General features: G+C 38.2%; 1 protein-coding gene across 1 annotated transcript in view; it reads left to right on the top strand.

Annotated features, from left to right (window-relative positions):
• The window catches only part of LOC128646919 (solute carrier organic anion transporter family member 4C1-like), a 198,307-nt gene that overhangs the window by 109,987 nt on the left and 71,464 nt on the right, over positions 1 to 16,856 (top strand). The window contains exon 5 of the mRNA XM_053699728.1: positions 7,988 to 8,109. Coding sequence (XP_053555703.1) covers positions 7,988 to 8,109 — 122 coding nt within the window. The remainder of the gene's footprint in view (positions 1 to 7,987; positions 8,110 to 16,856) is intronic.

Genomic DNA, 16,856 nt, shown 5'->3' with positions numbered 1-16,856 from the left:
TTAACTTTAAAATAGGAGTGAGAGCCAAATAGTTCGAATTCTAACTGTAGTGCTTTTAAGGATGGTAATGGATTGGTCAGTGTCAGCAAAATGTCGTCTGCATAGAGTGATAATTTGTAGACCTCATTTTGGATCTTAAGGCCCTCTATTGCAGGGTTTTGGCGGATTCTGGAGGCCAAAACCTCCATGGCTAGTACAAATAATAGAGGGGATAGAGGGCATCCCTGCCTGGTGCCGTTTCTAATATTTATGCCAGATGATAGGGAGTCGTTTAATCTAACCTTAGCTGAGGGATTGTCATATAATGCAAAAATTTTATTAATCATGTGTGGTCCCATTCCAAATTTGATGAGAGTTTGCTGTAGAAAAGCCCAGTTCAGCCTATCAAAGGCTTTCTCAGCGTCTATCCCTAGGAAGATCGCAGGTATCTTTTCTCTATGTACATAGTCCATAAGGTCTATGATTTTCACCGTGTTGTCCCTTGCTTCGCGACGTGGGACAAACCCAGCTTGGTTTAAATGTACCAAGTCAGGTAGGAACTTATTTAGTCTCGCAGCTAGCACCTTCGCAAATATTTTTACATCTACATTTAGTAGTGATATAGGCCTAAAGTTTGATGGGTAGGTCGCTGGCTTCCCCGGTTTAGGGATTACAGTGATATGCGCTTCAAGCATAGAAGGTGGGAATGAGGTGTCTTTGGATATTTGATTAAAGATCTTCTGTAAGTGGGGTATTAAGATCGGGGCGAATGTTTTATAATACTGTACTGTGTAGCCATCTGGGCCTGGGCTCTTTCCTGTGTTTAAATCCTTAATGGCTGATATTATTTCTCCCGTCGATATTGGCTTTTCTAAATCTTCTACCTGTTCTAATGATAATTGGGGTAGTTTACACTTCTCTAGATAAGATAGCATATCGGGTTTTGCAGTATTATGTGTTTCCTCTCTCTCGATATTGTATAACTTCGAGTAGTAAGACTCAAATTGGGCCAAGATGTCTGGTGTAGTTTTTACAGTTTGCCTGTCGGGTGTGTTGATATCATGGATATATGTTTTGTATTTTTTGAGTTTCAACGCCCTCGCTAATAGCTTTCCGCTTCTATTGCTCTCATAGTGGTATCTCTGTCTAATTTTTAATGTCATTAAATTGTGTTCTTTAGTCAGTAGGTCCTTTAAGGCATCCCTAGCCTTTTGTAATTCCTCAAGTATTTGTGTGTTTTGTGGGTCCTGTTTGTGCCGATATTCAACTTGGGACAATGTGTTTGAGAGGTCTTTATAATGCTGTCTGGATGTTTTCTTCATGTGTGATTTAGTTTTGATAAACTCCCCCCTCATGTAGCATTTATGTGCTTCCCACACCATGAATGGCTTGCTATCTTCCCGGTTGTTTATTGTGAAATATTCTTTCAATGAGTTAGTAAATTTCTCGGCGTATAGGGGAGTATTTAGTAGAGAGTCATCTAGTTTCCAAATGAAAGGTTGTGTTGGTGTGTTTGGCCATTTAAGTTGTGTTATCACCGCGGAATGGTCTGACCATGTCGTGTGAGAGATTTTTGAGTGGCATATAGTCGTAAGGCCTGCTTGGTTGGTCAGAATGTAGTCTATACGACTGTAGGTATGATGTGGCAGTGAAAAGAAGGTATAATCTTTTTTAGAGGGATTAACAAACCTCCAGACATCATACAAGTTATAGTCTCTCATCAGTTTCCCTAGATATCTAGTCGTGGGCGTCATGGGTCCGTGTATTTTGTGAGAGCTATCCATGTGTGGGTCAATTGTGATGTTTAGGTCTCCACCTATGAAGGTTACTCCTCTAGAGAAGTCTATTATTTTGTTGAAGATCTTTTTAAGAAATGGGAGTTGGCGTACGTTTGGTGCATATATGTTTATCAGAGTCACTGGGTTGCCAAAGAGAAGCCCAAAAACTCCCAAGAACCTGCCTTCGTTGTCTGATGTAGTCTGTATGTGTTTGAAGGGAGTATCTCTGTGTATCAGAATGCTAACCCCACATTTCTTAGTTTCAGCAGAGCTGTGAAAGTGTTGGGAGTAGCGTGTCCCTAGGTATCTAGGTTCGCTTCTTTTCCTGAAGTGGGTCTCTTGGAGGAAAACAATATCCCCTTTCTTTCTGTACAGATCTAATAGTGCTATCGACCTCTTCTGCGGGGAATTTAAGCCCTTTGCATTTTGGGATATTATGGTGATCGGTTTGCTCATTCTAATTTTCTCTAATTGTGGGTTATGCTAGGGTAACAATTGGTGGTAGTTTATGCTCTAAGTACAAGCAGCGGCGCAGCAGTCACTCCACAAATTAGAATCAAAAACCAGCAATAAAAATAATGAAGAGAAATAAAAATAGAAGGATGACATTAAAAATAAAAGATAATGAATAACTTCAAAATAAAAATAAAACAATAATACAATATAACAGTAGAAATAATCTTTCTCGTTCTGTGTGTATTGCAAAACAAAATAGATGCAATCAACACTTCACTGAGAGAAATTATGTAAAAGCCTATTATATTACCTATATATCTAGTACTAGATCTTATAAACAACTGTGATGAATCATAAAGGTGTAAGCCAACAATTTGGAAATATCATGAACAGCATACATTGTTATAAAGCATAGTTTTGGAACTAACAGTGCAGAAATAAGTAAAACATACTTTTAACGTTAAATTCTATAATTGTTAGGAGTAGGCAAGGTAATCCTCTCCTAGTGTAGCTAAGAGCTGAACCAGGAGGATCATCTCTATATAGTCTGTATGTATAGTGTTTTACCCGTCTGGACGTATACCGGCACTTTTATCCTTCTTCTGTGACATGAGCCCTAGGAGTTTGGGCAATTCTCTTTGTTTCAGGTGGCTGTATTCTTGTAGACGAATTGGCCTCAGTGGTGCAAGAGTCTGTTTGCCCTTTACTACTGTCTTTTGGTCGTTTTCTACGTTGTGGCTGTGGCTGTAGGTCATCGTTTCCTGGGTCGATTGGGGGATCCAGGTCCAAAGCAGCGCAGAAATCCGGTATCTCCGAAATCTTAGTGCAGGAAAGTTTTCTATTTCCATGGAGGACGTATAGGTGGAAAGGAAAACCCCATCTATATAATATCTTCTTGCTCCGCAGTAGGGCTGTTAATGGTGCCAGCTCTTTCCGTCTTTGTAGTGTGCGCTGTGATAGATCCGTGTAAAATTGAAGGACTGTGCCTCTGAACTTAACCGGCTGGTTTCTTCGGGAGAGATTGAGGAGTTCCTCTTTTTCCATAAACTGTTTGAACTTTATTATGATGTCTCTAGGTGGAGCTTTGTCTGGTGGTCTGGGCCTTAGGGCCCTGTGTGCTCTGTCCCAGTTTATTTCCCTTGTAGAGGTTTCGCCCCTCAAATGGGCAAACAGTGCTGGAAGATAGGTAGGCAGGTCTTTCGGTAATTCCGATTCAGGGATGCCCCTGATGCGAAGATTTTTCCTACGCCCTCTGTTTTCTAGGTCCTCTATTTTGTCGTGGAGAACCTCTATTAGATCTGCTTGTGTGGCAGTGGTTTCTTGTATCTGATGTACTTCATCCTGGATATTATTTGTATAGTCTTCCAGAGTATCAACCCTGAACCCAATAGTGTGTAGTTCTTGTTTGAGATCAGCCATCTCCTCTCTCATACATGTCCTTACTATCTCCGCTATATCTTGCTTAGAGGCTAGAGATGAGAGTACAGAGGACGGAATCTGTGTTAGGGTATCTGGGACCTTCTGGGGTCTGTTAGGCGATGGTGTGATAGGCATAAGCTCTTCTTCCTGTTCATGTGCAGTGAAGGTAGAGTGCTGGCTTTCAGAGCTAAAGAAAGATTCCACACTAGGGCCTTTTACGTGCGTGTGTTTTGTGGCTTTAGGTGGTTTCAGTAGCCTCTTAGACGTCATTTTAGGCTTTATCTTTTAACGTGTAGTTTAGTGTGGTTCACACAGATGTCTGTGCAGTGATGTAGTGTGACTAGCACTATTCTTCTGAGTTGGTGTTTGGTAATATACCCCTGTTTATGATATGTCCTGGTTTTATGGCGTAACACCAGTTAGTCAAGTTATTTCTGAAGGATGTTCTGTTCCCTCTAGTTCTTTTAAAAGATATGCTTAAGAAGAGCAAGGATCTCCGTTTGTTATTTTTATTGTTTTGCAGTTTATCCCTTTCAATTGTTGTTGCTAATTGTGTGGTTTCTGCGATGCAGCTCCTATCTTTAGAGTTGCTCTACCTGTAGCTGTTGTATTCTAGCTGCGTCACTGCAATTAGGCCTTGTCTCACACTCTATCTTGTCAGGGGTACGTGTGAGGGGATCGCCTCTGCTGGCTTAGTCGCGGTGTGTGCAAGGTACTGTAAAGCTTCTACCCCCTTAGCTATGCTTGTCTGAGTCCTTTATATGGGCTTTCAATTTGCCCCCCTCAATTGTGTTCTGTTCCGTTAGGGCTGTCAGTACGCCACAGAGTGAATGAATGGCGGGCCGCCCGTTTTCGCGGCACTTTGTTATCTCACCCGGTATGTCCAATTCGGCTCCTGGTCCCTCCGGTACTCAGAGTTTAGCACCGACGGTATCAGGGTGCTCTCCGCTGATGGGATCTGTTCCTCTCTCCGGATGCCTTCACAATTGGTGTTGCGCAGGCCACAAAGTTGCCGAGGACCTGTTGTTGTTTTTCTTCTTTAGCCCCCAAGCTTTGCATCGCAGAGAAGCTCCGAAGTGAGCTAGAGTCCCATAATTATTGCCTGCTTAGTTCAGTTAGCAGAATTTTGAGTTTGTATGCTTTATTTACATTTATATATGTGTTGGCATACGGAGCTCTGGAGTTATGCTGCCATCTTAGCAGCGGCCAGCTCCGCCCCCCCCTAAGTATTTAGTTTTAAATAGGAATTATTTAGTTATTAATAGTAGGTTTTCTTTAGATTTATTTTAATTATATTTAAGTTAGGGGGTGTTAGGCTCAATACTGCACTGAAATCAAAGCTTTGAGTCCGCTTAAATCAGCGGTGAGCTGGTTGTACGTGCTCCTACACGATTTCCCCATAGACATCAATGGGGAGAGCCGGGAAAAAAAAAGTCTAACACCTGCGATCGTGGAAACAAAAGCTCCGTAACGCAGCCCCATTGATGTCTATGAGGAAATAAAAAGTTATGTTTAAACCTAACACCCTAACATAAACCCTGAGTCTAAACACCCCTAATCTGCCACCCCCAACATTGCCGCCACCTACATAATGTTATTAACCCCTAATCTGCCGCCCCAACATCGCTGTCACCTACATACAGTTATTAACCCCTAATCTGCCACCCCAACATCGCTGCCACCTACATACAGTTATTAACCCCTAATCTGCCGCTCACAATGTCGCCGCCACTATACTAAAGTTATTAACCCCTAAACCTCTGACCTCCCACATCACTACCACTAAATAAATCCATTAACCTCTAAACCTAAAACTAACCCTAACGTAACCCTAACGTAACCCTAATCCTAACACCCCCTAACTTTAACATAATTAAAATATAGCTAAATTAAAGTTACAATTATTAACTAAATAATACATATTTACACTAAAACCTAACATTTAAAAAAAAAACTAAACACTAATATTTCTAAAAAAAAAAAAAATTACATAAACCCCCCACTAAATTACAAAAAATAAGAAACAAATTATCAAAAATAAAAAAGAATTACACCTAATCTAATAGCCCTATCAAAATAAAAAAGCCCACCCAAAAAAAAAAAAAAAAACCTAGCCTACAATAAACTACCAATGGCCCTTAAAAAAGGCCTTTTGTGGGGCATTGCCCAAAGATATCAGCTCTTTTACCTGTAAAAAAAAATACAAACACCCCCCAAACAGTAAAACCCACCACCCCCACAACCAACCCCCCCAAATAAAAACCTATCTAAATAAACCTAAGTTAAACATTGCCCTGAAAAGGGCATTTGGATGGGCATTGACCTTAAAAGGGCATTTAGCTCTTTTACATGCCCAGGCCCTAAACTAAAAATAAAACCCACCCAAAAAACCCTAGGGGTTAATAGGTAGTTTATGGGTGTTAGTGTACTTTTTAACACTTTAGTTATGAGTTTTATGCTACAGATTTGTAACGTAAAACTTATAACTACTGACTTTAGATGGCGGTACGGATCTTTTCAGTATAGGGTGTACCGCTCACTTTTTGGCTTCCTACCGGAGCTATGGGAGTCCCATTGAAAAAGGAAAAGTGCGGTACTGATGTTGCATGACAGGCTAAAAGGTGTGCGGTACACCTATACCTACAATACTAATAGCAGCGTTAGGGGAAAAGCAGCATTATGGACCATAACGCTGCTTTTTCAATCATAATGCCAAACTCATAATCTATCTGAATGTTAGCTGTAAGTGTTTTTTGCATTAATTTAAATTAAATGAATTTTCTTCCAAAATATATTTTCACTAGTCTTGACATGCAGTTAGGATCAATTATCAAAATGTTGCTGGCATGGTGAGAAATCATGCAAAATATATTATTTTAGCATTGTATTGTAATCTATGTGTATATCTTTGACATCCAGAACCTGCATAGTGAGATAAACAGCTCTCAATCTAAAATCTGCCTTTCTACAATTCTTTGAAGGACCTTGCCATACTGACGAGGTTTGTTAGATAATCTCACCAGAACGGAGAGCTTTAGATCATCAGACCCTTAGTTTCACATGTCCTCAATCATTTATTAGCTAATCTATTGTTTAAAGGACCATACAATAAAGTATATTTGAATAATCAGCAAATGCATAATAAAATGACAACAAAATAGCATTGAATTTAAAATGAGTTCAGTTTTCCTCCCCCCTGTATCATGTGACAGTCATCAGCCAATTGCAAAATGCATGTCTGTACTCTATATACTGTGAATTCTTGCACATGCTCAGTAGGAACTGGTTCTTCATAAAGTGTGCATATAAACAGATTGTGCATATTTTGATAATGGAAGTGAATTGGACAGTTCTTTGAAATTGCACTCTCTATCTGAATCATGAAAGTTTATTTTTTACTTTAGAGCACCTTTAATCAATACTGTGTGACATGGAGTCTAGCATATTATTTGATAATGTCAAAAACAAAAACAGAACTTACCAAAAAGCTTATTCTGTAGAGCAGTGCTTTCCAAACTGTGTGTCGGGACACACTAGTGTGTCGGCAGCAGTGTGTAGGTGTGTCCCTGCTTCAGCACAATTTTTTTTAAATTTATTTAATAAAATATTTTTTTTTTTGGTTTCTGACTTTCCGCCTGCCTGCTACGCATATCACATGGTTGACATGTGATTGATACCTAGGAGGTTACAGATCATCTTAACCTATTGGCGCAGCTCAGTGGGATCTGAAACTATTCCCATTGGCGGCTTTGGCGGCACATTGGCTCCTGGCTGCACATGTAGTCTCCTTAATTGGCTCGTGACTGCATGTGTAGTCAGTGAGTAGGACAGCAGTGTGTTTGCAGCGTGGGCAGTAGTCAATCGGACTCACCGAGCACTGAGGGAGGCAACTTAAATGCTGAGCTGAAGTCAGAAGTCAGTGGGGTTTTTTTTTTGCAACTAGCTCCCAGTAGTGCATTGCTGCTCCTGCTCTTGATATATGGATAGGAAGGGGAAGCGTAAAAGTACTTGATGATGAAATGCGAGTGCCTTTATCTAATATTCCACCAAATATTCAGAAATTGTGTTCATCCCATCAACCTCATACATCCCATTAAAATAGTAAGTAGAATTTTTTTTAATTCTTGCACATACTTACATACTGTTACTTGTAAATACATTTAGTTATTATACCATTTATGTATGTGTCCGTATCTCTTAAAACAAGTTAGTTTAAAATCCTGTTTGCCAGTACAACTGAATTACTGTGTCGCGAAATTATGTAGGTCTAAAAAGTGTGTCGCCAACATGAAAAGTTTGGAAAGCTCTGCTGTAGAGACTCATGTCCTAACATATGTATCTTTTTCTTTTTAAAGTGTGAGCATCAAACCCGATGACCCACGGTGGCTTGGAGCATGGTGGATAGCATTTTTAATTATTGGGCTGGCTACATGGTTACTAATTGCTCCTTTCTCTTGTTTCCCAAAACATTTGCCTGGTATGTATATAATATTAAGTAAATTAAATAAAAGTGGCTGAGTTTCTGAAATCATTTGGGGTAAATAAATGTTTTAGTGGATACAAAAATGAAATCCCTATAAAGGGCAAGATTACAAGTGAAGGAATACATTTTTATAGCTAATGAGCGCAAGTTGAAAGTAAAAAGTTAGTGCGTGATAAATAGATAGATGATAGATAAATATATATACAGTATATATACAGGAGTATATATATATATATATATATATATATATATATATATATATATATATAAAATCAATGTAAATATTTGCATGGGAAACTAGTACATCTAGGCAAGTATCCCCACTTGCCTTTCCCCAGAAATTCTTAATATGCAATGTTTCCAATGCACAAGAGAATTGTGGGTAAGATATGCAAATTAGATATGCAAATTCTCAGTTTTTTTGCTTCAAAAATACTGTTTTGACACAGCGATCCTTTTTGAAGCAAAAAAACTGAGAATTTGCATATCTAATTTGCATATCTTACCCACAATTCTCTTGTGCATTGGAAACATTGCATATTAAGAATTTCTGGGGAAAAGCAAGCAGGGATGCTTGCCTAGGTGTACTAGTTTCCCATGCAAATATTTACATTGATTTAATTTTGAGACATGGAGGATTTTCATTTCAGTTTTTTATCTCCCCCCCCCCCCCCAATAATTTTAATGAATTTTGGTTTAACCATGAAAATAGCTTTTCCAATGCAGCAACCAGAAATCTATCTCCTGCTGATGAGTTCTAAAAAGAACGAAACAGGCTTGTCTAGTGAGTGATTTCTGGTTTGCTGTCATAGTCCTGTTTAAAAGGATCGCTGTGTCAAAACAGTATTTTTGAAGCAAAAAAACTGAGAATTTGCATATCTAATTTGCATATCTTACCCACAATTCTCTTGTGCATTGTAAACATTGCATATTAAGAATTTCTGGGGAAAAGCAAGCGGTGATACTTGCCTAGATGTACTAGTTTCCCATGCAAATATTTACATTGATTTAATTTTGAGACATGAAGGATTTTAATTTCAGTTTTTTATCTCCCCCCCCCATAATTTTAATGAATTTTAGTTTAACCATGAAAATAGCTTTTCCAATGCAGCAACCAGAAATCTATCTCCTGCTGATGAGTTCTAAAAAGAACGAAACAGGCTTGTCTAGTGAGTGATTTCTGGTTTGCTGTCATAGTCCTGTTTAAAAGGATCGCTGTGTCAAAACAGTATTTTTGAAGCAAAAAAACTGAGAATTTGCATATCTAATTTGCATATCTTACCCACAATTCTCTTGTGCATTGGAAACATTGCATATTAAGAATTTCTGGGGAAAAGCAAGCGGGGATACTTGCCTAGATGTACTAGTTACCCATGGAAATATTTACATTGATTTAATTTTGAGACATGGAGGATTTTAATTTCAGTTTTTTATCTCCCCCCCCATAATTTTAATGAATTTTGGTTTATATATATATATATATATATATATATATATATATATATATATATATACATATACATACAGGGAGTGCAGAATTATTAGGCAAGTTGTATTTTTGAGGATTAATTTTATTATTGAACAACAACCATGTTCTCAATGAACCCAAAAAACTCATTAATATCAAAGCTGAATAGTTTTGGAAGTAGTTTTTAGTTTGTTTTTAGTTATAGCTATTTTAGGGGGATATCTGTGTGTGCAGGTGACTATTACTGTGCATAATTATTAGGCAACTTAACAAAAAACAAATATATACCCATTTCAATTATTTATTTTTACCAGTGAAACCAATATAACATCTCAACATTCACAAATATACATTTCTGACATTCAAAAACAAAACAAAAACAAATCAGTGACCAATATAGCCACCTTTCTTTGCAAGGACACTCAAAAGCCTGCCATCCATGGATTCTGTCAGTGTTTTGATCTGTTCACCATCAACATTGCGTGCAGCAGCAACCACAGCCTCCCAGACACTGTTCAGAGAGGTGTACTGTTTTCCCTCCTTGTAAATCTCACATTTGATGATGGACCACAGGTTCTCAATGGGGTTCAGATCAGGTGAACAAGGAGGCCATGTCATTAGATTTTCTTCTTTTATACCCTTTCTTGCCAGCCACGCTGTGGAGTACTTGGACGCGTGTGATGGAGCATTGTCCTGCATGAAAATCATGTTTTTCTTGAAGGATGCAGACTTCTTCCTGTACCACTGCTTGAAGAAGGTGTCTTCCAGAAACTGGCAGTAGGACTGGGAGTTGAGCTTGACTCCATCCTCAACCCGAAAAGGCCCCACAAGCTCATCTTTGATGATACCAGCCCAAACCAGTACTCCACCTCCACCTTGCTGGCATCTGAGTCGGACTGGAGCTCTCTGCCCTTTACCAATCCAGCCACGGGCCCATCCATCTGGCCCATCAAGACTCACTCTCATTTCATCAGTCCATAAAACCTTAGAAAAATCAGTCTTGAGATATTTCTTGGCCCAGTCTTGATGTTTCAGCTTGTGTGTCTTGTTCAGTGGTGGTCGTCTTTCAGCCTTTCTTACCTTAGCCATGTCTCTGAGTATTGCACACCTTGTGCTTTTGGGCACTCCAGTGATGTTGCAGCTCTGAAATATGGCCAAACTGGTGGCAAGTGGCATCTTGGCAGCTGCACGCTTGACTTTTCTCAGTTCATGGGCAGTTATTTTGCGCCTTGGTTTTTCCACACGCTTCTTGCGACCCTGTTGACTATTTTGAATGAAACGCTTGATTGTTCGATGATCACGCTTCAGAAGCTTTGCAATTTTAAGAGTGCTGCATCCCTCTGCAAGATATCTCACTATTTTTTACTTTTCTGAGCCTGTCAAGTCCTTCTTTTGACCCATTTTGCCAAAGGAAAGGAAGTTGCCTAATAATTATGCACACCTGATATAGGGTGTTGATGTCATTAGACCACACCCCTTCTCATTACAGAGATGCACATCACCTAATATGCTTAATTGGTAGTAGGCTTTCGAGCCTATACAGCTTGGAGTAAGACAACATGCATAAAGAGGATGATGTGGTCAAAATACTCATTTGCCTAATAATTCTGCACTCCCTGTATATATATATATATATATATATATATATATATATATACACATACATATATACACATATATATATATATATATATATATATACACACACAGAGAGAGAGAAATAAATAAATATTGAAATATAAAAATATTATTTACTTCTAAGTGAAGAACATAGGCATTTCAAATAAATATTGAAATATAAAAATATTATTTACTTCTAAGTGAAGAACATAGGCATTTCAAATATGTATAATATGAAAAAAACATTAAAACATTAAAATTGATTAAAAATAATATTGCATATTTTCATGTATTTGACTGGGAATTGCTCAAAAGTGTATATATATATATATATATATATATATATATATATATATATATATATATATATATATATGTGTGTGTTTATATACCTGTATATCTATGTATGTGTCCACATACATATTTACACAGGGCCGGACTGGGGATAAAAAGCATCCCTGGAAAAATTAAATACCAGCCCTATATTTAGTTGTGTCCGTAGAATGTCATATATATATATATATATATATATATGAATCATATACAGAAAATTAGAGTTGATAGAAGATAAGATAAAGATAAAGAAAAGAAAGAGGATTCCTTAGCCAGCACTTCTCATATAAATTACAATACAGTGATATCAGACAGAGAGTATCCAGTAGTCCAAAAGAACCGCACCAAAGAACAAAGAATCAGAATACACTATAAAAAAGAATGCCTCAGACAGGTCACAGATAATACTCACTATCGGTTACTAAATAGTGACCCAACTAAGGAATGTCAGATTGAATTGGACTACATTCTCACCCAGGCTATGGGAAACGAAATAATCAATAAAGCGGAATATGATTTTATGAATATCAAAAATCCAAGAATAGCAACATTCTATACCATACCAAAACTTCATAAGAACAAAAACCCACCACCTTGTAGGCCGATTGTTTCGGGACAGGGTAGCCTGGGTGAGAATGTGTCTCAATACATTGATTATTGTTTGCAGCCCTTTCTGGAAACCCTGCCCTCATTTATACAAGATACAGGAGACGCCTTGAAAAAACTAGATAGTCTAACAACAGTGGCGACTCTAGGAATAATATATAGGGGGGCACATAAGATACCACAGTCAAAACTGGGGGGGCACTAATAATTTTCACCACTAAATCATACCACTGAAAATAAACTAAGTAAATATATATAAATAAGATTCCAAAAATACCAGAGTAATGCGGTATGCAATGATACCTTTTTATTGTACTAACCTAATTACTTAAAAAACAAGCTTCCAAGTTTTCCTTTCTTCCTCAGGTATTGCTTCAGACCTGAGAAAGATAGGAAAACTCTCAAAATATTTTCTTTATAGTTTAAATACACACACACAGACACATAAATAGACACACACATATATACACAGGCACATAAATACACACACAAGTATACACACACAGAGATACATACACACAGTTACACACAGTTAGTATCTCAGTATTGCAACATCTACCCCTCACACATAAAACTCTTTGCTATGCTGGCAGTGCCACACCTATACATCTAACACAACTCTCTTGTCTATAAATGGAAGCTTGCAATACTGAGATACTAACTACTGAATATACCTGGGGTTTAGGTAGGGAAGTATAGAAATGCTGGAATTGCTCTACAGCAAGAGACTGACTGAGGTAGTTGCTATAGGCTGAACTTTGGGTATAATAGTGTAGGACATGCAGAGCTTGCTGTAGACTAGCTGAGGGAATATGTAAGAGTTCCATAGGCTGCTTTAGGTATTAAAATATAAATTCAGGCTCCTGCTGACTTGTGAGCAGCTGGCAGTTTAACAAGTTGTCACAATACATTTAACAAGTATTAGCTAAGCTGAGCAAAAATTATCCTGACTGATATGCACCAATAAATATAATCAATATTTCTTACAAAAAAAAATTTGAAGTCCCTGTGTGTGTGTATTTGTGTATGTATGTATGTGTGTGTATGTATGTATGTGTGTGTATGTATTTGTGTGTGTGTATGTATGTATGTATAATGTTTGTATGTTTGTGTATGTAAGTATATATGTGTGTGTATGTATGTGTATTTATGCATGTATGTAACTGTGTGTGTATGTATGTATAATGTGTGTGTGTATAAATATTTATGTATGTGTATGTAAGTATATATGTGTGTGTATGTATATATGTATGTATGTGTGTGTATGTATGTGTGTTTAACTATGTGTGTGTATATGTATGTATTTGTGTGTGTATGTACTGTATGTGTGTATGTATGTATGTATAATGTGTGTATGTATGTGTATGTAAGTATATATGTGTGTGTATGTATATGTGTATTTATGCATGTATGTAACTGTGTGTGTATGTATGTATAATGTGTGTGTGTATAACTATTTATGTATGTGTATGTAAGTATATATGTGTATGTATATATGTATGTGTGTGTATGTATTTGTGTGTGTGTATGTACTGTATGTGTGTATGTATGTGTGTATAATGTGTGTATGTAAGTATATATGTGTGTGTATGTATGTGTATGTATGCATGTATGTAACTGTGTGTATATGTATGTATAATGTGTGTGTGTAACTATTTATGTATGTGTATGTAAGTATATATGTGTGTGTATTTATGTGTATGTATATGTGTATGTGTGTATGTATGTGTGTCTGTGTGTATATGTGTGTGTATGTGTGTGTAACTGTGTGTGTATGTATAACTAAACCTCAGGTATATTCAGTAGTTACTATCTCAGTATTGCCACATCTACCCCTCACACATAAAACTATTTGCTATGCTGGCAGTGCCACACCTATACATCTGACACAGACAGCTCTCTTGTCTAACACAGCACATTGTATTTTAACACAATGTATTTTACAATATCACAATGTACGGTATTTTAAATGTATTTCCAGTGGGGTTCCAGAGAAACCTACCAGCCTGCAGCTATTCCTCTAAATCCTCTTAGAGAGAAATCATAAGTCGACTATGGCTGGGCCCCCCTGTCAAGAGGGTTAACAACACCATTTCTAAAATTAAAAGATGCAAATCGACATCACAAAACCGCACAGCTCTACAAACCTGCTTAGTGTTCTCTGACACGTGGCCATAACCCACTCCAAGGCTGGAAAACTTTTTAAACACACCGGTGCTGGGAGAATGAGCTCTAAACAAGAGGGTAATTATGTCTCAATACCCTCGATGTCTAAAAACATACAGCAGGGAAAACACATTAAAAACCCCTGTACTTGATATTATCCCAGAATAAGGGACTAACAAATAGCACGTGGAATGGCGCAGACCACTCTCACATACCTGTTGGTGCTGCAACCCAGCATAAAGTGTGCAAATCCATCATTAATATAAATCCTGACAAGGATTGTACTAGAAGGGCATCGGTAGTCAAAGCCGCATATAACCTTTACTTGAAAGGGATTATGAAACTTCCGGCATACTGTTTTATTTGCGTGCAGTGAGGGTATCTGATCCATCCCTTATAAACACTGTGCCTCTTAGATAAATAAGCACCTGAAACGGACCATTCAGGGATAGAAAACGTGAGGGGAATATCCTTAACCAGGCTACTAATGCTGCTGCACATACAGTCCCCTATCAACTGTCATAATGTTTTTTCTGGTATGGCTGACAAGGTGGCAGAAGTGTGAAATGTACATTGCAGATTTTGACATCTAGAAGATGATTGAGTGTTGTCACTTCTGTCTCCTTGTCAGCCATACCGGAAAAAACATTATGGAAGTTGACACAGGAATTTGCAGCAGACAGTATTTTATAGATTCTCTAGCGAGTAGAGAGACCGAGGCTGAGCTAAAGTGTTTTTTTATCAGTGGAGTCTGTCTGTTACAGAGAGTTAGCCGGCGTCTGCCATCATGCCATGCCCTAAGTAACCCTGTCCCTGTTGTGAGTGTGACTTACCCCAAATCTTCGTTTTTTTGCTGCCTGCTGACCCGGTCCTGCTCGGCTCCTTCCCGCGCTCTCTAGCTCTTCCTGTACCACACCACAGCACTTGACTGGCTCCTCCCTCTTCCTCTCAAGTTCAGTCTTCTGTCCTGTCTCCGGTCATGTTCCACTTCCTTGTGTTGTGTAGGAATGTGACCGGCTGACTGGATAGCAAATAGCAGTATTGGAGCCAAGTGGTGCTGCATGTGGGTGGTGGGGGTTCTTCCGCTCAAACAGAGCATGGGGAGGCGCGCTGCGCATATAATTTTTTACTACTCACTCGACTCAGACATTTATTTTTAAAATAAAAAACACCAGACATTCAAACACTTCACACAAGCGCCGCCAGGGCTGGCGGGGGGGCAGATGGGGGGGGGCAAAGGATAATTTAAGGGGGCAATTGTCCCCCTTGCCCCCCTGTAGGGACGCCACTGTCTAACAATAGAGAATAATACCATTTTGGTAGCCATTGATGTGGAATCTTTATATTCCTCAATCCCTCACAAACAGGGATTAGAGGCTTGTCAATACTATCTTGAACGGAGAGGACCAAAATATAAAGATCACACTAACTTTGTCCTAGAACTTCTGGACTTTGTCCTTAACAATAATTATTTCATTTTTGCCGAAAAATTTTATTGCCAAATTCTAGGGACGGCGATGGGGGCCAGTTGTGCCCCATCGTACGCATGCCTATACTTGGGCAAATGGGAGACTGACTGTGTGTTAGACATCGCATCACAATATGAGGAGAAAATGAAATTGTGGGTCCGCTTCATTGATGACGTGTTGGTCCTATGGAATGGGAAGAAGAATTAAAGGAATTTATTGAAAAACTCAATAACAATAATCTAAATCTTAAATTTACATATACTTGCAGTACTACTAGCATAACGTTTCTGGATTTGGTTATTTCCGCCAGAAATGGTGTGCTAGAGACTGAGGTATACAGAAAAGAAACCTCAGCTAATACTATTTTGAAAGCTGATAGTCATCATATAAATTCCGTGATTAAAGGCATTCCATACGGCCAATATCTACGGTGTAAGCGCAATTGCTCTACCACTGAGTCATTTAAATTTCATGCAGATGATTTGAGAGATAGATACCCACAGAAACAATTGAAATGAAGTTTCTCTAAAACTTGTAAAAAAAACACGTGATGAAACCCTATATAACAACAATCAGAAGAGCAGTGTAAAAAATGATGAGATTAGATTCATAACAGCTTACAATAATAAGTGGCAAGACATCAGAGCTATTTTTAACAAACACTGGGAAGTATTACACACAGACCCTATTGTCAGGGAGATAATTGGTGAAAGACCTATCATGACCCCTAGAAGAACCCCAAACAAGAGATAAATTGGTACATAGTCACTTCCAACAAACTAAATCAAAAGGAACATGGCTATCTATATACAAAGAAAAAGATGGTAATTTCATCTGTGGTAAATGTAGTATATGTAAAAATATACAGGAAGGTGATACTGTGTTAGATCGACACAATAACAGACACAAAATTAAAGGACATATTACATGTTGCAGTGAAGGGATAGTATACATGATCTCTTGTTCATGCCCTATGTCCTATATAGGTAAAACCTATAGAGAACTCCGTGACAGAGTTAAAGAACATAAAAGGGATATTAAAAATAAAAATCTGAAGGATAGTAGTGTAGCCAGACACT

This window comes from Bombina bombina, chromosome 2 (genome assembly GCF_027579735.1).
Source record: "Bombina bombina isolate aBomBom1 chromosome 2, aBomBom1.pri, whole genome shotgun sequence".
Taxonomy (NCBI): domain Eukaryota; kingdom Metazoa; phylum Chordata; class Amphibia; order Anura; family Bombinatoridae; genus Bombina; species Bombina bombina.
This window is presented reverse-complemented; position numbering and strand designations above follow the sequence as displayed.